This window comes from Rhinolophus ferrumequinum, chromosome 6, assembly GCF_004115265.2.
Source record: "Rhinolophus ferrumequinum isolate MPI-CBG mRhiFer1 chromosome 6, mRhiFer1_v1.p, whole genome shotgun sequence".
NCBI lineage: Eukaryota > Metazoa > Chordata > Mammalia > Chiroptera > Rhinolophidae > Rhinolophus > Rhinolophus ferrumequinum.
This window is the reverse complement of record NC_046289.1, coordinates 55,433,875-55,457,401: the sequence shown is the minus strand read 5'-3', so window position 1 is coordinate 55,457,401 and position 23,527 is coordinate 55,433,875. Positions and strand designations below refer to the sequence as shown.

Genomic DNA, 23,527 nt, shown 5'->3' with positions numbered 1-23,527 from the left:
TGGATTTAATATTTTAATTGCCAATTGTTTTTCTATTTTTTTCAAATTAAAAAAAAATCAAAATTGGGAATAAAATTCTACAAATGTATCATCTAAAACAATGCGATAAACCTAATTAGAATTTCCTGATCTTTCTTTGCTTCCTAAAGCAGGTCTTGGTTTAGTCAAAAGGAGTTTATTTCTCTTTCGCACTCAAATTGTTTTTTTTTTTTTTTTTAAGATTTTATTGGGGAAGGGGAACAAGACTTTATTGGGGGAACAGTTTGTACTTCCAGGACTTTTTTTTTTTCCAAGTCAAGTTGTTGTCCCTTCAGTCTTAGTTGTGGAGGGCGCAGCTCAGCTCCAGGTCCAGTTGCCATTGCTAGTTGCAGGGGGCGCAGCCCACCATCCCTTTCAGGAGTCGAACTGGCAACCTTGTGGTTGAGAGGACACCTTCCAACCAATTGAGCCATCCGGGAGTCAGCTCAGCTCAAGGTGCCGTGTTCAATCTTAGTTGCAGGGGGCGCTGCCCACCATCCCTTGCGGGACTCGAGGAATTGAACTGGCAACCTTGTGGTTGAGAGTCCACTGGCCCATGTGGGAATCGAACCGGCAGCCTTTGGAGTTAGGAGAATGGAGCTCTAACGGCCTGAGCCACCAGCCGGCCCCTCAAATTGTTTTGTGAGTTGTTTTTAATGTCCTTTATCAATACAATTCTCTTAAATGGGACAAGGAAATATTTGTTCTTAAAATAATGAAACTGCATTAGGTAATCACCAAATCTCTAGCCCAGGGCAAAATCACTTAAGATGTCAAAAATAAAAAAGAAAGTGAGCAGTTTCTGAATTCTAATTTCCAAATTGATTATTGGAATTTTAGGCTTCAACCGTTTTTTAAGGGATTATAGAGAAAATTCATCATAGCAACCTACTGGCTGCTTATGTGATGACTTGAGGGCAACATAAGCTATAGAAAGAGAACTGAATTTTAAGTAATTTTAAAGATCAGCTCAGATTTCCTGTTTCTCCTACCAACAAAATTGAATCAGTAATCAAAAAAACTCCCAACAAACAAAATTCCTGAACTGGGTGGCTTCACAGGTGAATTTTACCAAACATTCAAAGAAGAATTAACATCTGTCCTTCCCAAACTATTCCAAAAAATTCAAGGGGAGGGAAAGTTCCCAAGCTCATTTTATGAGGCCACCATTACACTGATTCCAAAACCAGACAAAAAACATTATTGAAAAAAAAGAAAATAATTATAGGCCGATATTCGTGATGAACATAAATGCAAAAATCCTCAACAAAATATTAGCAAGCTAAATTCAGCAATACATTAGGAAGATCATACACCATAATCAAGCGGGAAATATTCCTGGGATGAAAGGTTGGTTCAATATCTGCAAATCAATTAACGTGATACATCACATCAACAAAATCAAAGGTAAAAATCATATGATCATACAACAGATGCAGAAAAAGCATTTGACAAAATCTAGCATCCATTTATGATAAAAACTCTCAGCAAAGTGGGAATAGAGGGAATATACCTCAACATAACAAAGGCCATATATGACAAACCCACAGCTAACATCATACTCAATGGGGATAAGCTAAAAGCGTTCTCCTTAAGATCAGGACCAAGACAAGGGTGCCCACCTTCACCATTTTTATTCAACATCCTATTTGAAGTCCTAGCCACAGAAATCATACATGAAAAAGAAATAAAAGGCATCCAAATTGAAAAGGAAGAAGAAAAACAGTTATTATTTGCAGATGGTATGATATTACATATACAACACCTGAAAAATTCCACCATAATACTATTAGAACTGATGAATAAATTTAGTAAAGTAGCAGGATATAAAACTAATATTCAGAAATCAGTTGCCTTTTTATACACCAATAATGAACTGTCAGAAAGAGAATTTTAAAAAATAATCCCATTTACAATTGCATCGAAAAAAAATACCTAGGAATAAATTTAACAAAGGAGGTAAAAGACCTGTACTTGGAAAACTGTAAGACACTGAAGAAAGAACTTGAAAAAAATACAAATAAATGAAAGCATACACTGTGCTCATGGATGGGAAGAATTCACATTGTTAAAATGTCCATACTACCCAAAGCAATCTACAGATTCAATACAATCCCTATCAAAATACCAATGGCATTTTTCACAGAACTAGAACAAATAATCCTAAAATGTATACAGAACCACAAAAGACCACAAATAGCCACGGCAATCTTGAGAAAGAAGAACAAAGCTGGATGTATCATTTTACCTCATATCAAACTATACTACAAGAGCATAGTAATCAAAACAGCATGGTACTGTCATAAAAACAGACACACAGATCAATGGAACGGAATAGAGAGCCCAAAATAAATCCATGCCTATATGGTCACTTAATCTATGACAAAAGAAGCAAGATTATACATTGGGGTGAAGAGAGTCTATTTGATAAATGTTGCTGGGAAATTTGGACAGGTACATGCGAAAAATAAAATGAAAGTGAACCACCTTCTTAATCTACATACTTAAAGAATAAACTCAAAATGGATTAAAGACTTAAATGTAAGACCCAAAACCATAAAACTCCTAGAAGAAAACATAGGCAGAAATTACTAATATTTTTACTGATGTATCACTAATATTTTTACTGATGTATCTTCTCAAGCAAGTGAAATAAAAGAAAAAATAAACAAATGGGACTACATCAAATTAAAAAGTTTTTGCACAGCAAAGGAAACCATCAACTAAACAAAAAGACATCCTACTGAATGGGAGTAGATATTCGCCAATGATACATCTGATAAGGGGTCAATATCCAAAATTTATATTAAAAAAAACCTCATACAGCTCAACACCAAAAAACCAAACAACCCAATTAAGAAATGGGCAGAGGACCTGAATAGACATTTCTCCAAAGAGGACATACAGATGGCCAATAGACATATGAAAAGATGCTCAATATCACTAATCATCAGAGAAATGCAAATTAAAACCACAATGAGATACCACCTCACCCCAGTCAGAATGGCCATCATTAATAAATCAACAAACAATAAGTGATGGTGAAGATGTAGAGAAAAGGGAAACCTCATACACTATTGGTGGGATTGCAAATTGGTGCAGCCACTATGAAAAACAGTATGGAGGTTCCTCAAAAAACTAAAAATAGAGCTACCTCATGACCCATCAATTCCACTTCTGGGTATTTATCCAAAGAAATCCAAAACACTAATATGAAAAAAATATATGTACCCTATGTTTACTGCAGTTCTATTCACAATAGCCAACATATGAAAACAACCAGAATGCTCATCAATAGACAATTGGATAAAGAAATTGTGGTACATTTATACGATGGAATATTACTCTGGCCATAAAAAAATGAAATATTACCATTTGTGACAACATATATGGACCTAGAGGGTATTATGCTAAATGAAATAAGTCAGACTGACAAAGACAAATACCATATGATCTCACTTATATGTGGAATCTAAAGAACAAAATAAATGAACACACAAAACAGAAACAGACCCATAAATACAGAGAACAAACTGATGGTTATTAGATGGGAGGGAGTTTGAGGGGCTGGGTGACAAAGGTGAAATGATTAAGAAATACTGATTGATAGTTACAGGTGAGTCACGGGGATGTAAAGTACAGTATGGGGAATATAGTCAATAGTATTGCAAACACTATGTATGGTGTCAAATAGGTGGTAGATATATTGGGGGGATCATTTCATAAGCTAAATAAAAGTCTAACCACTATGCTGTACACCTGAAACTAATATAAAATAACACTGAATGTCAATAATTTTAAAAAAACAGTCACGGGGATGAGTAGTGCAGCATGGGGAATACAGTCAATAATGTTCTAATAACTATATTCAGTGTCGGGTGGGGTTAGACTTGTTGGGGTGACCACTCTGTGAGTTATGTAACTGTCTGATTACTATGTTGTTCCGTACACCAGAAACTAAAAAAAGAAAAAAGAACTGCAAATTGGTAGTTACAAAATAGTCATGGTACATAAAATACAACATAGAGAGTATAGTTAATAATCTCGCAACAATTATGTATAGTGCCAGGTGGATACTAATTGGGGGGATCACTGAATAAATTATATAAATGTCTAACCACTACGCTATACACCCGAAATTAATATGGAATAGTACTGAACGTCAACTGTAACTGAATAAAGGAAGGAATGTAGGAAGGTAGGAAGGAAAGAAGGAAGGAAGGAAGGAGGGAAGGAGAGAGGGAAGGAAGGAAGGAAGGAAGGAAGGAAGGAAGGAAGGAAGGAAGGAAGGAAGGAAGGAAGGAGGAAGAAAGGAAGGGGGAAGAAAGGGGGGAAGGAAAGGTGGGAGGAAAGAAGGAAGGAAGGAAGGAAGAAAGGAAGGGGGAAGGAAAGGGGGACGGAAAGGTGGAAGGAAGGAAGGAAGGAAGGAAGGAGGAAAGGAAGGAAGGAAGGAAGGGAGGGAGGGAAGGAGGGAGGCAGGCAGGCTAAAACTGTCAGTGAAGTTCAGCTCTTCTCCAGACAGCAATGGGAAAACAAGCTGCTGTGCTGCCTTCAAGTTGAAGACAGTATTATGGAGAGGATACAGAGAAGTCTAATCCATGGTGATATGATAAATGATAACAGGGGAAGATCAGGGTATTATGGGAATGCTTAGATGGGAACTCAGTCTTGGACATCAGAAAAGGCTCCCAGAGGACTTGATATTTAAAATGTAAGAATTAGAACTAGTCAGTGTTATTGAGGAAATTTATTGATATCCATTTGTTCTATCTCATTCAAGTTCAGGCTGCCAGACTTTGCTTTTAGCCATGCCATCATAAATTCACGGGCACAAACTGAGAGCTACACAGATTTTATTCACTTTTTTCGCACCTCACTAACCCTATTTAATTTCATTGTTCTGGGTTCTGCATAAACCATAGACCTAATCCATCACTGTTTCAGGGCCTGAAAATCCTCAAGTAGGATATATATTGTCCTTTTCACTGTCCTTTGTGGGAATATTCCTGATTATATATGGTCTTATCACTCCACACTCCATGCAGAAAGAAGCATGGGACAAAAAGCTGAGAAAACACTGTCACAGAAGAAAACAAAATCCTCTCTCAAAACCACAAATTGTAGATTTAGCTTATACACTCAGAAGACAACCCTGTGCTAAAATAACTACAATCCACTATTCTAGTGCTGTTTTGTTTTGTTCCAGCTTTACTAATCCCAGATAACTGGCACATAACTTTCCAAAATTATCCTCAAGCTTTACCTAATTTAGTCTTACATTTTTATCTCATGGGAATATGGTTACAACATAGGCTGGTCCCAAAAAATACACTCTGTCCTTTCAATCTCCTTCCCTCTACCACATGTGTGACCCCTACATCTAAGTACTCTCAGCATTCATATTTTCCACTGAGTGTGTGTTTGTATGTGTGAAACCCAAAACTCCTACAAAAATAAAAAGTGGATGGAATAGAGTTGTTTTTCATTAAGAGTTGAGAAACTTGAGCACACATAGTAAGATCAGTGCTGCTCAGTTCTCTCCAAGATGGGACTCAGTGACGTCGATAGCAGTGGACCTGTCATCTCTACTGCAGAGTGATTTCTGGAAGAGATTCCAGGTGGTAGCCTAAGGCCAAAGGAGTCCTTCCAGGCCTCCTGTCATCGCAGTCTACAACTCAGAGATGGCATATAGATCCTGAGTACCTGAACACTGCATTCCAGGCCTGGTTCTCTATCAGCAGCCCATCCAGGGGACAGGGCCAACGCAGGAATATGGGGCCCTGCCCAGGGCAAACCTGTCTGCAAGAATCATAATGTAGGGAGTACCTGTGGGAACATTTTACTATCTCCCTAGAAGCTATAAAACAGGTTTTCGGGCTCACTACTTAACACTTCTGTTGATACATACCCTTGAAGTCCTTATCCAGTCTGCTTTAAGCCTCGATTTTAAAAAAGTGTTTATTCTCTGACTTGGTTTATTCTCATTAACAAGATTTCTCAACCTAAGAGAATTTATGGGCCTCTGGATATTTTTCACAAATTATGTGTGTATATACTAGATGCATTTTTTTCTCCATAGCAAGGGGGCTGATAGTTCCCCAGTGTCTCAAAAGAGTCAGTACACTACACTGAGAAACACTAACATACTCGTAGTGACATCTGTTCTTTTCTGTGTGGATTTTTTGACTTAAGGTAAATATGCATTACCCAAAACAAAAACACCAATGCAATGCAATCAGGTAAAACCAGGATACTTATCTCTAAAAAGGTTCTTCTACCCTTTTTGTAGTTGCAAAATAGTCTATGGACCCAATGCAGAAGCCACTTGGGCAGCCCTACTGGATGCATTGACAGTGATAAAATGGAGTATACTTGGAAGAGATAGTCTCTTCTTTACATTTGTTAGTTCTCATTCTCAGTAAGTTAAACTGTATATTCCGCAAATTAGAGGGCCAAGTAACATAAATTTATGTAGGAATCACAAAATCCTAGCACTTGAAAATAGGAAAACCAGGATGGGAGCCCAGATTAAACCTCTCTCCCAAAATAACATAAAATTATGACTGCTCAAAGCAATGAAAATTCTGTGGTCAGTTGAAATTCTGTGTACTTATTAAAATGACAAGTGAAAGAGCATTTTCTGAACATTTGGCTTAGAAGGTTGAATTTTCAAAATGTAGCCCTACACCACCAAATTTTTATTCTGGAAGTTCTTGTATTTCAAGACAGGTACATTCATCATGTATGAGAAATTTAATTTTTGGCTCCCAGGCAGCTGGCTCGTCCCTTGACATTAATATGGGTGGCAAATGCAAGGTCACCCTTAGCCCAATGCTTACTGAGGAATTCAAAAGAAAAGTCAGAAACAAGTTACTTCCCAGTAAACAAATCCTCAAAGGACTGAGCAACGCTAGTCAGTCAGCCCAGCATTTGTGGGCACTCGCATGTGCTCACACCCCACACCCCCAAAATCACAATGCATCAAACAGCACACATTTTTTTTTGCTTTTTGCTTTCACTTCTTTATTTATCTTCCATTTCACTCATTATTTCCTTACCATTACTGACCATCGCCTTTCTTCAGAGATTCAGTCACGTATTTCCCTACATACCGTGTCCTTTCTTCGGCCCAAATCCCTGTATTTCCATGACTGTCCAGATCATGAAGTGCCTACCTTAGAAAACTGAGAAACCTAAAAGCACACTTGCATATATAAAGCCCATGAGGGAAGTCCAAAAACTGTACTGAAAATTCTCCAAAATTTAAAAAGTATAATAATTTCAAAGAAAAGTTTATTATAAGAAAGTATCAGGTATGATTGAGTCTTAACACTGAATCACTAATCTAAGGAGTTTTCATACATTCTTTCAATTTAAATTCCACAATTACCCTAAGGCCTCATTATATTGATGGGGAAACTAAGACTCAAAGGGGGAAACCATGCCCACTATCATACAGTTAAATATTAATAAATCATACAGGACAGATAAGACAAGCTACCCCAAATTCGAACCTAAAACAAAACAAAACAAAACAACACCTCAAAATATTAAGAAAATAGAAGAAACCTATTTAAATTTTAATGGGCAAATTTAGCAAACCAAATGTTAAAAAACAGGGACACAGACAACTGATTGGTAGAGTTTCCCTTTCATATTATGGATGACAAGAATCTTATAGCAAAATCTGAGGCCCAATTACATATGAGCCTTATTTTTCCTTCCCTATCTTGACTGCTTATTGTAATTTATCATTTTAATGTCCCTGGGCTTATCACAAACCTTATAATTCAAATCCTTTGATGTTCAGAAGTCTTTGAATGAAGAAAATTGAGGAGATAAGTAAAGAACAAGAAGATATTTCCAGTTTCTCAATTAATAGTCATCATGCTACCACTTGTAACTTGGCCTGATCACAAAGGATTATATAATCAGATTCAAGCAATACTGCAAACAGCTATATTTTTAAAACTTGGTCAGGTCTTTGATTTTAGATACAGTGACATCTGAAAATAATAAAAAAAAGGATTTACTATACTCTTGCAAAAACAACCTAGTTTATGCAATAGCACCGTTGCCATGTGAAAATGCCTGACAAAAAGTTGTCAAGACTAAATTTCCCTGCCCAGTTGACTCTGAGAATCAAATAATTTTTGGATTCAGAATACGAACAAGAAATGGAATTTCTGCAAGGAAGAGTCAAAGAAACATTGTGTCACACAGCATACGTACAGGAATCAAACATTAGGGATAATACTTGAAGTAGCAATGATTAAAAAGATTTCACAGATTTCTAGAGAAAAATGAAAACTCAGATTGCTACCCCTTCCCAACCTGAGATTTTGAATTAAGAACAGTAAATAAGATACTATTTACATAATACTGCATGGTGATTGCAAAATAAACAAAAATAATTTATTTTATTTAAAATAAAATCAGTTATAGCAATCACTGCATCTGATAAACATGAGCTTTTCTACTTGCTATTCTTTAAGAGGCCAAGACAAAAAAGATATCATTATTTTTGAGAACTAAAGTATTTTTCTACTTGTAAGTACACAAAGCTATAGCCAATTTAAAGGTTTGACATAGACTAATACAAAATTCTATTGTCAAATAATAGACAAATTCAAAAAGTTGGAATAGTCTAGCAATTTTACTATATTTGACCAAATTATAAATATCAGTTATTATCCTGCTGTTTTGATACTGAACCGGAACTTTCATATGTTTCAGTATGAAAAAACATCTTTCGGTGCTGAGCCCAGGAATAAAATCTGGGATTCCGTCAAGATTATTCTTCCTGTAACACAATGGCAAAGCTTTTGTGTGACACAGCAATAGACCCAACTTTCCTGCCAATATCACGTTCCTTTATCGTTGGCAGCTGTATGAATGAAATCAGCCCACTTTTGTAAATCTATTAATTCTTTAAAAATAAATCAAGGGGAAAAGAGTAGCAAGCCAATTCAAGCAAAACTTTAGTTTTCGTGGTTCTATAATTTATAAAAGGGAATTGATAAAAAAGTAGTTGATGAGAGTGATAGCTCAAAAAATGGAAATGACTAGATTTACCTGCATACAGTTAATTAATGAGTTTGGGTCCTCTCGACATAACTCTGCCTCCCATCTTTGCCTCCCTCATAGCTCATCTTCTGCAAATGAGTGCTTTATAGTGTGGAGGCTCCCAAGTCCAAAATATAATAGCTTTCTTCGTTTTGCTATAATTTGTGTAACACCTATGAAGTTCAAGTTTTGGGCTACACCTAACAAACTGGAAAAACTGAGAAATGCCAGTCTTTTAAAGTTTATCAGCATATAGGTTCATGTGTAGCACGTTTTTAATGTTTAAGCACAATTTATTTTGTAAATTTGCATCTACTATTTGAATTCTTTAACTTAATATAAGTATTATACATATATGTATCATTAAAAATGATCAGTAATAGCAGGAGATATATTTTGAGTTCTTTGCAAAGAAAAGAAATATTTCACCTCACTTATTAAATAATGCTGGCACTGATTGCTAAGCCTTCCTAATGACAGGTACTTCTTGAAAAGAACATCAAAATCAATCCCATTCCAAAATATATCATTTGTAGAGATAAGAAATAAAGTTTGAATAGTAACTTTGAATTTATATTAACACTCATTTTATTCATCAGACATAAATCACTGAGTGAATTAAAAAGGAGCCACTTACATAACCAGGTGAAACTGAATGAGCAAAAGAAAATTGTTCATAAATGGGCAATATGCTAATTAGCCTTCTGTATTGCTTTAATTAATTTAAAAGAATCACTAGCTAAATCAACTATGTAAACTATAATTTCACAGTATTTGAGAACATGTAAAAAACTTTTGTTTATCTAAGATATTTTAAAACTTTCCTATAATCAGTTGGATAAACTGGTTTTTCTAAATCCCATAAAAACAAACTGTAACCCATATTCTGTTCAATTATTATAAATATTGAATTAAGGAGGTTTAATTTAATAAGATTCTACTATATTGCAGTATTAACTAAGTCAGATATTACAGTTAAGAGGCCTACTTTAATTTTAAAATATGACCTTAACCATTTGTAGTATGTTGTCTTCAAAATCCTTTATTTTTCAATTTTCTATATGGACATTTAATAGAACACGCCACTGACTCTGCGGTTGGATTATACTACTATCCTTTATCTGAACTGCACAGAACTAGTCAACGGATCAAATAATTAAGAGATTCTACAATTTGAGGTAGCATCTTCAGAAATCCTTTATAGAAAGATAGAACATCAATTCCTTACACTATGTCAAAATTCTCACTATGCTAGAGTCTGACAATCTCTTGTCAAATTCATAAACAATAAATTTCAGTTAAAAATACATAACTTACTTTAAATACATTCTCTTTAACAGCTTTTGTTTTAAAAAACACCTCCTGCCTCCAAATACAGTTAGTGCTTCTGGCTAACCTATTTTCTTCCCAGTACTCTCATTTTTATCTTATTTCCTCCCCATTAAAATGAGCACATTGTATTTTGGTTTCTTTTTTTCCTACTCATTGTTCAGATCAGAATTTTAATAATCTTTAAAGCAATGCTGTTCAAAGAAAACAGGCTATCTGAAGCTAGAGAAAAATCCTTAAGTTCAGTGTTTTTCAAAGTGAGATCATTTTTCTAGACCGATTTATTAAAAATCCATGCAAAGCAAACACCACAACTGGTAAACAGCTACAGAAAATTGGAAGCTTTAAAAAAAAGCCATTAAAAACACTTCATTACACACCTTCTCTGTGAAGCCCTTTGTTTCCACTGAAAACCATACTGGAATCTTTGTATAAAAGAAGTTGCCTTCTGGCTGTCAATTGCTATACAGTCAGTAACTGAGGGATCCAGATGTCTGCAGTGGTTAAAACAAATGTTCAGTGGTGGGTGCTGATTCGGCTTCCCTCTGTGTAAGGTTTCTCACAAAGGCAGCAGAGTAAGAGCGCACATAGCAACAGCACTCACAGCTGATTGGACAGAGTGTGCTCAGCCGCCCTGCTTGCTGGGTCCACTACGGCTTCCTGTCTACTTGGCAGCACTATTCTGTTGTTGTCTTTGCTCCTCTTACCAACTCAGCTGTGTTTAGGCAACTTGAAAGGAAAGAACAGTAGAGCGATAATGAGAGTATTCTAGCATGAGCCCCTAGCATGTGTGTCTCTAGGTGCTTTAAAAAAAAAGAAATTCATAAGGCAAACATTTTTGTCAGTGTTTCACATAAAACTGAGGACAAAGGGGGTGGTGGTGCAGAGAATCAATTTATTATTTCGCATTTAAAGTAAATCAGTTACTGTCAAATGAAACCCCCTGAAAATACAGAAATACACATTTTACAACAATTAGAATGAAGCACCAACATCCATCTACGGAGAACTATGAACTACTCCACAATAAACTTCACAAATTCCTACAAAAGCACAAACAGTTAATAAAAATGGGTGAGGGCCTAAAACAGTCCCCCCCCAATTTATGCAGTGCTTTTTAAGAGGGCAACAAAAACTGAGGTTAACAGATTGATTAGAAAGATTTAAAAAGGAAAAATAATCAGCTACTTAGAAACTGACAACACTAAACGATTTAACTAGGTATTTGCATTAAAATCTCTTCTTACATAAAACAGCAATGACATTTAGCCTGGAATCATTTCTTTTCTCTATCATAAAATCACCTAAGATACAAAGGCATAGGAGATTTTTTTCAGATTTCAACTACTGGGCTCCAATACACTAGTTAGCACTATCCACAAGCTTTAAAAACAACAACAAAAATCCCTCCCCAACTTACAAAGATGTTTGGGGGAGTCGATGCAGGCAGTAGGAGATAAACAGATATGAAGGATCAGGAAAAAACTCTCATTTAGGAAATACTTTCCCCGGACATCACATAAACTAGGGTAGTGTTTTTTAAACTTTTCAAGCAATGGAACCATTTTTACTTGCAGTTTTCCAATAAAATGCATTATTAGTGGTGGTCTTGGGATTTTTATACAGGGGATGTCTGTGGGAGTAGGCAGAGGCTACAGCAGAAGCACACTGTTTATTACTCAGATCTTTGTTTATGTGGAGTGTCTTGGGGGTAGAGAGCAGAGGCTGATGGAAATGTTGGCTCTATTAAAGCACCCCATGAGCACCACGAGGCTATTTTTAAATGAGAGGCCACTAACAACACTGCAGTTTCCTATCAGCCCCAGAATCCACAAGATTCCTACCCCTGTAAAGGCTCTTAGGATCCCTGGAGTTCTACAGTATACAAATAAGAGTACACAGTCTAAATCTGTAAGAGTTAAATCTCATTATTACCGTAACGTAAAGAAAGAATCTGTAAAGAAAGAATCTGTAAAGAAAGAATCTGATCGCTGGCTCCACAATTAGCCAGAGGGACAGCTGCTAAGCCCTCTGAGAAGTAACGTGAAGGAAGATGTGGTTGGGAACACAGTAAGCCTGTGAGGTAAGGGACTCAAAGAATGGCCTAGTAGACAGAATAAGGATTTTGGAGTTAGGCCAACCAGCCTGGATTCAGAACATGAACCTGCCATTTACAAACAGTAAGACCCTACCTAGAAAAATTACAGAACCACTCGGAGCTTCAGTTTTCTTATCTATAAAATAGTTAATTCACAGGGCTACTGTGAAGGCTAAATAAAGGGTGCTCTCTGCCAGCCACACTGGACTTCTGCTTACTAAGGACCCTTAAGCGTCTTCACAACTTGGAGTCTTTGCAAATACCATTCCTCTTCCATTAGGAGTGGTCTTCCTCAACCCCCTCGATTGATGTCTTGGCTTACATTTCTCTTCTCCAGGGCAGCTTTCCTTGACCCAAGACTAGTCTCAGGCTCTCTGTACTTTCTTCTTAGTATTTAGCTCATAGAATGTTAAATAATTATTTGCAAAATGACTGGTTTAATAACATTTCTTCCACCACACTGCAAGTGCTTTAAAGGGAGGTACTATGTTTGTCTACGTTATTGCATACCTAGCACCATGCCAGGTTTACATACATATACTATTTGATATCACAACCATGGGAGGTAAATAGGACAAGTATCATTATTTGCACTTGTTAAGTAAGAAAATCAGCTCTAAAAGTCTGTTTACTCAAGTCATACAATTGGAAGTCAAAGGAAATAAATTTTTTAAAATTTTTGGATAAATAACTTTAAAATTCAAAATTAACCTCTTCCTATGTCTTTCCAAAAAGGATAATATATAATCCCTAAATTGTTTGGGGATATTTTCTTTCAGTATTAATTCTTAAACTTTTCAGTTAAAGCCTAATGATAGCCTATATCTATAATCTAAAACTATTTGCTAACGTCATATACAAAGAGAACTTACAGAAAAAAATATTCAATTTAGTCAGAAACATGTAATCATAAGTGAATAAAATGCACTCCAAGAGATGTGCTTCTACCTTCAAAAAAGCAAAATCTAATGAAGAGATTTATTTAGTGAAATGCTTCTTCTGTACTGCCAGTTTGCCAATAAATTTCAAAAAGGCACTTTATGTAATTCTGAAGTATGCTTGCTTTTCTCTGATTTGTTCATCTTGGCATACAAAGCTATAAATGAGTATGCTGTAACATAATGGCACATTATCTACTTTGTAGATCTCAAGAGTCTACAAGTTAAGAATCTGAATACTATGAAATTCTATACTAAATGTTAGTCTCAGGTTCTCAATTCTCAACTGCCAACCATGAAAACACTCTATCCCCCGGCATGGTCAAAATCGGGTTCTCCAAATGGACTAGTTCAGAAATATCAATTACTTCTATTACCCTAATACAAGGAAATAAATAGGAAAGCAGATCTTCCGTACGTTTTCTTTAAAGTACATATTCCAAATATAAAATGGAATCATTTCAAGTATCAATTGTTTCAAATTATCTATGCTCTCTATTAGCTGAAATAATTGAGAAGTACCTACTTTTTAAGATACTTTAGAGCTAATCATGCTGGCTTGGACACTTTCTAAACAAAAGGAAATACTGCTAGAAAAAAACAAAAAACTCGTCAAAAGTTAATGATTAAATAGCTACCGTATTATATACACGTAAGGCCTATCAGCTTGGCATGCTGCTCATCCCTCTACATACCCATCTCCTCTGACCCTGTGGTTACTATGCCCACGGATGAGGAAACTGGCTTGCTCCTTGCCCAAGTAACCAGAACAAAGTGGGCAAGGCCAGGATTCAAATTTGGTCTTCCTGATCTAAGAACTTAAACACTGTCATCTTTTCCTTAACAATTCCTCTCTTATATACACTTCCGTAAGGCGAATGTGGCATGACGTAAGAATAAAGTTTAAATGCAGTAATCTCAAATTAACATTTTTCATTTATTACTCATTCAATAACCAGCACGACAGCCCCATTACACCCCAAAACTCTGTCAATGGCACACTACATATAATACAGGAAAACAGGATTTGACTGCCTAACAGGGAGCCAGGCTGTAGCTTAGTGTGATCACTACATGAGGACACGATAAGATTCATCCTGTAGAACTTCACTATTTCATGATCACAGATCACATACCTAAACCAAGAAGATAAAGGAAGCAGGAAAGAACACTGAACCAAGAACCACGGGTCTGAGTTCTAATCTAAACTCTACCTCTAATCAGCTTTGTGATCTTCAGCAATTCTCTAAAATTGCTCGTTTTTAAATCAGGAATCCTCCTCTCTTCCCCCCAACCCCCGCAACGTTGGTATGTTGTAATGATCAAATAACATAGGCTCAAATGGTTGTGAAAATAGCAACATGCTATACTAATAGGACATCGTCATCCCTGGTGGTCTTCTAGGAGATAGCACTGTAAATCTGCACAAAATCCAACCTCATTACTGGAAAGATCCCTTAAAGCAGCACAATATAATAGAGAAGAGTCAGGGGCTCAAGTTCTTTCCTCTGAACAAGCTGTGCTGTCAAATTAGTTAACCTGTCTCAATCTATTTCTTCATCTGTAAAGTGGGAATAACAATTTCTCTAAGAGTTATAAACAACCTAGCTCAGTACTTTGCTCTCGAGCAATTTAGGTTTCCTCTTTTCTTCTGCAAACAGCAGGTCACCAGGATGTTAATAAAGGGTGAATGTGCATGCATACACACACTCACACAGACACACACACCCTGACAAATACAGGGCAATACATTAACAGTATCCCATATTAATAATGAAGGGGGTGAAATTTAAACCTTGACTAGCAAAGAAAGATTTTTATGACACTGATATTTTTTAAGTTTCTTAATTATGTCACATTTCACAACACATTTCACAGCTCAATCACTAATTTGCAAGAAAGACTAAACAACAGCTAAAATGTAACATCATTACCAGTTTTGGAAATTTAGGGTTTTTCTCATTAAATCAGTTTTTATTCAAAAACCAAATGTTATGCTGTTAGGTCAGTTCTGGGACAAATTAAGCCATAATAAATTACATTAATTTCCACTTGCATGGAGAGTCCTAGCAATCATTATTGCTGAAATGATTACCCAGTGATTTGTATTTATTATGACACAGTACAAATAAGGCAAGTAGCCAAACAGCGATCCAAGAATACTGTGCTTTTAAGAGCTAAAATACTTCTTAACTTTAAAATATTAAAAAGTACCAAAGAGTCTTAATTGGGGTTCTCATCTTTCAAAAGATTTTGGGTTATGATGACCTAAATTAGTTCCAGGAGCAGAGCTCTGTTTACAAAATCTAAGATCTTGGAGAGAAGAAAATGTTCTAGCCTGTTTTTTTTGGCATCATTTATACTACATTGTTTAAAATGAGCTAGAACAGGGGTTATTTATAATCTAAGCTACCGGACACACACTTTGTCTAATAATATCTTGTACACACAAGTCAAATTTAATAAGTATCAAGATCAGGTGTAAGAATTCACTTTCAATATCCTATATAGTTAGTCTTTATAAATTAGTATCACCATTACTTCATAAAATGTGTGCCAAGATGCAGGGTTCCCCTTTACCTATACCCATACTTCTTTAAAGACATGTTCTGGGATGTTGTTCATCTCCTGCTATTATTTTATAAAGAATGGTATGTTTGATTCACTCTTAAAAATCTAGAACTTGGTCAGAGCATGGTGCTAACACCACCAAGGTTGCCGGTTCGATCCCCGCATGGCCACTTTGAGCTGCGCCCTCCTTAAAAACAACAACAAAAATCTGGAACCAGTAATGAAATTTTTTATTCTGATAAAATGATGTCTTCCTAAAAGTATTTCCATGGATATAATGTATGTTACATTTACCTGTCCCTTTGACAACTGTAATTTTGTGAAATAAGAACATTTTGTAGATGAAGAAATTAAATCATAAGAGATTAAGGCAGCTGATGGGTTATCTAGTTGAATCACCTAACCCAGGTTTAATTCCAAGTCCTGTTTTGTTTTTTTTCCACAACTACCTATCACTGGTAGGTGTCACTACCTCTACTAATTATGCCAATGGTTATACAAATGACAACTTCTGCATTTTAAACTTTGGAGAATGTTAGCTGAAATCTGATAAAGTAAACCAGTTGTGTAGAAATAAGGAAAGCTTATGTAGCTTTACGAAAGAATCAATTGTTAAGTCCCCAAAGTTTTAATATTGTTTGTTTGCATTTTTTAAAATTTGCTAATTTCAGACTATTTCATATAGTCGTATTTCCAAATGATGATTAAACTCTTCTGGCTACCTATAACCCCTCAAACTCTGATGTACCTAAAACTGAATTAATTTTTCCCTGAAGAAGATTCACTATTATTATCATTCCCAATGCCCTAAGCTAACAAACTTTGGAGAGAATTAAAATAGCCATTGATTATGTGTTTATTAAGTGCCTGGCACAACCACTTTACTCAGGTTATGTCATTATAAGAAAAAAACAAAAACCTGTAAAATGAATACCATTATTATCTCAATTTTAACCAATGAGAAAACTGAAACCCAAAGAAGTCAGGTAATTTGATCAAGCTTACATAAAGCAGGTGACAAAACCAGAATTTGAACCCAGGTCTTTCTAGTTTTTCTAAATGCTAAATAAAATAATCTGTAGGACTAAATGTGTTGGACCATGAATTTAAGGTGTTGGGACTATCATTTTATTTTTAAATAAAATAGGGAAAAGAAAAGATCAGCCACCATTTCATGAGCAAGACTGAGTAAAGGCTATTCTTATTTGGGAAAAGGGTGTGTTGTTATGGGGCAGCAACATTAATTGCCTTTGCAATTGTGGACAATCAAAAAAAATTAAAGCCACTGCTTCATGTGATAATCTCTCAATTACCACTATCACGTACATTGTCCCCAAATAGGTATTTGGTTCTACCATAACACATTCAACCCACGTGGACTCCGGAAGTATATATATTAAAGGTTGATACTACATTTTATTTCACTAAATAGAGTTTGAGAAAGAAGTACTTGCTAGAGATTTACAACCAGAATTCACACGCCTCCCAGGCTGCCGTAACTCAGTTCTACAAACCCTTCTTTACTACAGGTGACATTACACTACTAGAGACACCGATGTAGAGAGATCCCAAAGGATTCAGAATATAACTATTGAAACTACTGAGTATAGCTTTTGTGTAGAGGGAGACAGTTTTCTTTTTCCTCACACAAATGCAATAGTCAATTTGTCTATGAAAGCTCTCCATTTTCAACACAATGTTAGTTTATACAATTATTTTACCCAGCAAGCCAGTGGAGAGTACTTATCATTTGAATACCTCAATAGTTTCTAACCTTTTATACCAGGAATGTTTCAGCTGCATTGCATAGAGGAAGTCAGTGAGGCCTCATGAACTAAGCACCTCATTTGAATCCTGCACTTACTGAGAATAAATTTCCACTGCTCACTCAAAAACAAAACAAAACAGAACATCCAACACACACACACACACACACACACACACACACACACACACACTCAAATTAAAAATATCTGAGACCACCACAGGTAGAAAAGAATAGAGGAATAGTGAAATGTAGGAATTCTCTAAGTCTGTACCAGCCATCTGATACTCTTTTCCTCTTGGGTTACTTCCCAAGCCTCGTCCATAACAGCACATGGTAACCACCAGTCTGGACTTGTCTGTTGACTCAGGAAGAAAAGTCAGGAAAAACTACAGTTGAATACAAGTTCCAGAGGCCTGAGGCCATGTTACTTTTTGTTCATCATTTGATTTCCAGCACATATGTGCCAGGCACATAGCAGGTGCTCAATGAATATTTGTTTCAGAGAAGAGAGGGAAAGGAATACAAATGTCTCAATTTTACTATATTTAACAGTAAATTCTAAAAATATTAAGTCATTTTATACCCGTATACGATGTAATCACTAATTTAATATAATATTTATCGCAAAAGGCCCTGTTCATTAGAATTCAGATGACTTTGAATAAAAGAACATTTTGTCAATATATGTGCGTTTCGGTAAAAACATTTTAGAAATCAAGCACATTTCTGAAACAAAATCCAAGTGTTTTGTACTAAATCAAAGCAAGCAGTCCATGCTGTCAATCCCTTGATTTAGGACAAGAGTCCACATAAATCATAAAATATGAGATGCACTAGCTTCAGAACACAGCTGGAGCAAATTGTCTACATCAAACTATACTTAAGCTATCTAAATACAGAATGAAGTACAGTTGACTGTTGAACAACATGGGTTTGAACTGCATGGGTCCACCTATACACACATTTTTTTCATAAATACGTAGAGTACTATAAATGTATTTTCTCTTCCTTCCAGTTTTTCTTAATAACATTTTCTTTTCTCTAGCTTACTTTATTGAAAGAATACAGTACATAATACATGTAACATGCAAAATATGTTGATCAACTATTTATGCTGTTGGTAAGTTTTCAGTGAACAGTAGGCTATTAGTAGTTTGGGGGAAGACAAAAGTTACACACATATTTTCAAATGTATGGGGGGCAGTCAGCACCCCTAATCCCTGCAGTGTACACGTTAATGGAAAACAAGATTTGAGTGCACTAGCAGGACAGCAAAATGGCTAATAATTAGAGTGACCACAAAATTCTTCGTCCAAACAGTGACATATTTAGAGTGAATGGAGACAATTGTGAAATAGGATTGAACACAGGACAACAGGCATAAACCAGGACCATCTCAGGCAGCATTTAATCCATCCCACTCTCCAAGAAAATATGAACTTCATGGTACAGTCAAATACAGATATAAAACAGTTAACTCAAACCACTTTAATTTTTTTAACGATTTTGCTTCATGAAACTCATTGATGAGTCAAAATACAAAATTTGTGATATTTTCTATTTGAAATGCTTCATAACTGTGTGTCAGTTTGTTTTTTCAAATGTCCTTTAAAAAAAGTTACCGTATGCAACTCACTGCATCTAGCTTACTCTTGTCTGAAGGGAGGGGAAAGATCAAATCCTTCCCCAGGAGGTACTGACAATGATTAAGCACACAACAGGCGCTTAAATGTTTTTTCAAGCATCTAATAAATGTCAACTCCGTGCCAAGCACCATGACAGATGTGAGGGATACAGCAGGGAAGAAGTGAGATGTCCCTGCTCTTGAAGAACTAATAACAACAACAACAACAAAAGGTGGAAGAGACAGTCTCAAATGAGAAAAGGAAGGATGCACAAATTGTGTTGTGTGTCCTGGTTTTCCTTCAGTTCCTGGTGCATGCCAGGCTCTTTCTAAATTCAGGACCTTGGCACATACTATTCCCTTGGTCTGAAATGTTCTTCCCCTCACTCCTTACACAGCTGGCCCCTTCTAGTCCTCGCCTCACTTTCTCAGACTGGCTTTACCTAATCATCCTAACCAAAGGGGGTTGATCCTGCCCTCAGTCACCCTCTTAACTTCTGTGTGTTTCCTTCAGAGCACTCAGAATGTGTTCTTACCATACTCGTTGAAGAAAAGGTAATATATTCACATTAGTAGGTAACATTTATTGAATATTTCCTCAGAATCAAATACAATTCTAAGCACTTTACATTGATTACCTCATTTAATCATTATGTCAGTAATAGGTATTATTACTAGCCCTGTTTTTCACATGATAAAACTAAAAACAAGATTTCTTCTAGACTTCTAAATAATAAGCTTACACTGATATTTCTTGATTTTTAAATTTTAGATATTATCTCTACATTCTAATTTCTTTATACTGTATTCCTTTCTCTTTTTAGCATCTTAGTTTCAAGGATGAAATATGTCTTTCATTACTGAGTCTATTTCCACTTGACTTTCTTATACAAGTACGTATATATTAACTGCAGAACAATGTTAAAATATAATCACCTAGCCATTGTTTTTTTCAAGTTCCTTGAAGAAGGCCGGAAGGCAATTACGTCATTTCTGGCGCCAGAACCTAGAGGTAATTGTGTTCTTGCTATAGGCAGCGTAGTATAGAAAATACTCAACTGGCTAGGAGGAAGTTTTGAGTTTTACTTTTGTAATTGGACAGATTACTTCTTCTTCTCTGGATTTTTTGTTTTCCCAACTGTAAAAATGAAAGAGACACATGCTCTCTAAAGGGGACACTAATCCCTCATGTAGTACAAAGAATGGTGGCAAAGCGAAAACAGAAATAACCACTCCAATTCACCGTAGTCTATATGCTACCCCTTAAACACCTTAATTGTTCAGAATGTCCTCTAGTGTCCTCTCCCTCTCAATCTCTGTAAAGTTCCATCTTTCCAAATCATACCTGCCTTTTTTTTTCCTTCTAATTTTAAGTGTGCTTTTCCAGGACCCATCAGCTCCAAGTCAAGTAGTTGTTTCCATCTGGTTGAGGAGGGCACAGCTCGCACACTGGGGATCGAACTGGCAACCCTGGTGTTACAAGCATCACACTCTAACCAATTGAGCTAACTGGCCACCCCTCCTACCTGTCTCTTAAGGCTCAGTACAGCTGCTGTCTCTGCCAAAGGACACCCTCTGCCCTGGAATTAATCATGCCAGCTGAAATTAATCATTCCCTATGAACTCTGATGATAGACATGACTGTTACCATTTATTCAGTTATCAAATGTCTTGCATTATATTTGTGTAGTTATCTCATTTGATCCCCCAATAACCTTGAGAAATGGTCATAAGTATCCCTGTTTAGAAACAAAAGCTGACATTGGGGAATTAATTCTTAGGGTTACCAAACTAACAAATCACAGAAAAAGAACACACAACATTCTCCAGTAATAATAAGTTTCATGCTACAACACAATGACACTAACATGCACGCAAGCCTTCATTCGACATTCAATATTTATTGAGCAGCTACTAAATGCCAGGCACCAGTCCACACGTGGGGAAACAGCAGTGAACAAACGTCACTAAGTCCCTGCCCTCATGAAGCTTACATTCTGACTGGGGAGAAAAACAAAAAAAAGCACATAAACAAACAGAACATCAGGGTAAGCATGGATAAGGACTATGAAGAAGGGTCACGCAGAGTAGAGAGAATAAAAGAGCTGCACTGTTTCTGATAGGATGACCAGGGAGGTCTTCTTTGAGGAGGTGACAACCGAGCAGAAAGTCAAATGAAGTAAAGGACAGTCATTGAGACTTGTATTCCTACAGGGGACAGCAAATGCAAAGGCCCCCAGTGACAGTTTGCTTGTGGTGACTGAAGAACAGCAAGATCAGTGTGCCCAGAGTGCAGGGAACCTTAGAAGGGTACTAAGAAAATGAGGTCACAGAGGTAGCCTGAAGCTTTAGCTGAAAAATATAATTCTTCCCAATTCAAATATAATTTTCTTTCAATTGGAAAAAATCTTGAAATTTCAATTATTTTACCCTTAAATCCACTTTGTCTAAGTCATGTTTTTTTAAGCTAAATAAGGAAAAACTGCTAAAATCTTAACTACTGAATTTACATGACCTATTTTTTTTTTCCAAAAGCCAATAATTTTATTCACTTCTTTTATAAATTCTTACGGGGTATTCTAAAACCTTTCTAAATGTCCAATATCAGGGTCTAACTCCCTTTCTGTAACAGGAAGCAACTTACTTCCTTAAAAGGCAGAGTGTGATATATATATAAAGATAATATTAGGATGACTAGGGGAATATGAATGTAAACTGCATACTGGATATTAGTACCATGTCAATGTTAGATTTGAGTGTGATAACAGAATTGCAGATATGTAGGAGAACGTTATTTTTTAGGAGATATATGAAGTGGCGTGATGATAAATGTTTAACAACTGGCTCTCCAGAGGAAAAAAGCCTTGTTTGTAGCAACATCAATTTCCATTGCTGATTTTATTAAGCAACCAACTTGACGCAGACTTGGGGAGAAATGTACAAAATCAGCTTTTACATTGCTGATACCAGCCAGCTCCATGTATACAGGGTTGAAGTATCATGATGTCTGCAACTTACTCTCAAATTATAAAAACAAAAAAAATTAAAAAAATTTTTTTAAAAAGGGGCCGGCCCAGTGGCTCAGCTGTGCGCCTAACGCTGAGGTCGCAGGTTCGATTCCCACATGGGCCAGTGAGCTGCGCCCTCTACAGCAAAGATTGCGAACAACAACTCTCCCTGGAGCTGGGCCACCGTGAGAAGCTAGAGGTTGGCGAGAGCAGCCGGTGAGTGGCCCACCAACTACTGGCAACTGACTGCCTCAGCCGGGGGAGCGCAAGGCTCATAATACCAGCATGGTCCAGGGAGCTATGTCCTACACAACCAGATTGAGAAACAACGGCTTGTACTGGCTTGCACCGGAGTGGAGGGATGGGGGTGTGTGCGGGGTGGAGGGTCAGGGAGGCGGAAGAAGGGGGAAAAATAAAAAATAAAAAACGACAGAAATCCCTATGTCTTTCTATCTAATAAATCTACCTATCCACCTATCTATCGAATGAGAGATAAAAACAAAAGAGGTAAAATGTTCACAATCTATGAAAAGTTATTTGGATGTTATTTGTAAGATTCCATTTTTCTGTGGCTTCGAAATTTTAAAAACCTAAGATGTAAATTAAATTACAGAGCAAACAAAGTAGGGAAGTTTAAAGAAATCCTATGGCTAATTCTTCTGTAAAATAAATAAATCAGAATTTATTGTGTATCAGTATCCTTCCATCGAGTATACCAAATATGATATAGAGGTCTAACCTAAAGTTAGTTTTAAGACCAAACCTCAGAAACAAAAAGCAATTTGCCAATATTAATGCTAAAGTTACATATTCTCTTATTATAAATTTAAGTAGAAATGACCCACTAAATAATGTGACAAACCACGTTATCTCTTTTTTTTTTTTTTTTTTTTTTTTTTTTTGTGTTTCAAAAAGATTTCTAATATATTTAATAATGGATAAAAAATTTAACTCTAGAAAGCTAAAACGCACAACTGTAGGTATCAACACATACACTTTAAAATTATTTTAGAACACATAAGAACAAACTGGAAAATACAGCACTATTTAGTAGCAAAATGTTGAGGCCAAACTATCATGTTACATGTAATAAATTTTGACATTTTA

The 23,527-nt window shown here is 36.1% G+C and overlaps 1 protein-coding gene across 7 annotated transcripts in view; it reads right to left on the bottom strand.

Annotated features, from left to right (window-relative positions):
• The window catches only part of ATOSA (atos homolog A), an 88,834-nt gene that overhangs the window by 51,051 nt on the left and 14,256 nt on the right, over window positions 1-23,527 (bottom strand). The window contains exon 1 of one of the 7 annotated variants that reach the window (XM_033107328.1): window positions 10,794-10,979. The exons of the other annotated variants lie outside the window; for them this stretch is intronic. Coding sequence (XP_032963219.1) covers window positions 10,794-10,830 — 37 coding nt within the window. The 5' untranslated portion in view covers window positions 10,831-10,979. Of the gene's footprint in view, window positions 1-10,793; window positions 10,980-23,527 lie in introns of those variants that run through there. 7 annotated transcript variants of the gene reach the window in all.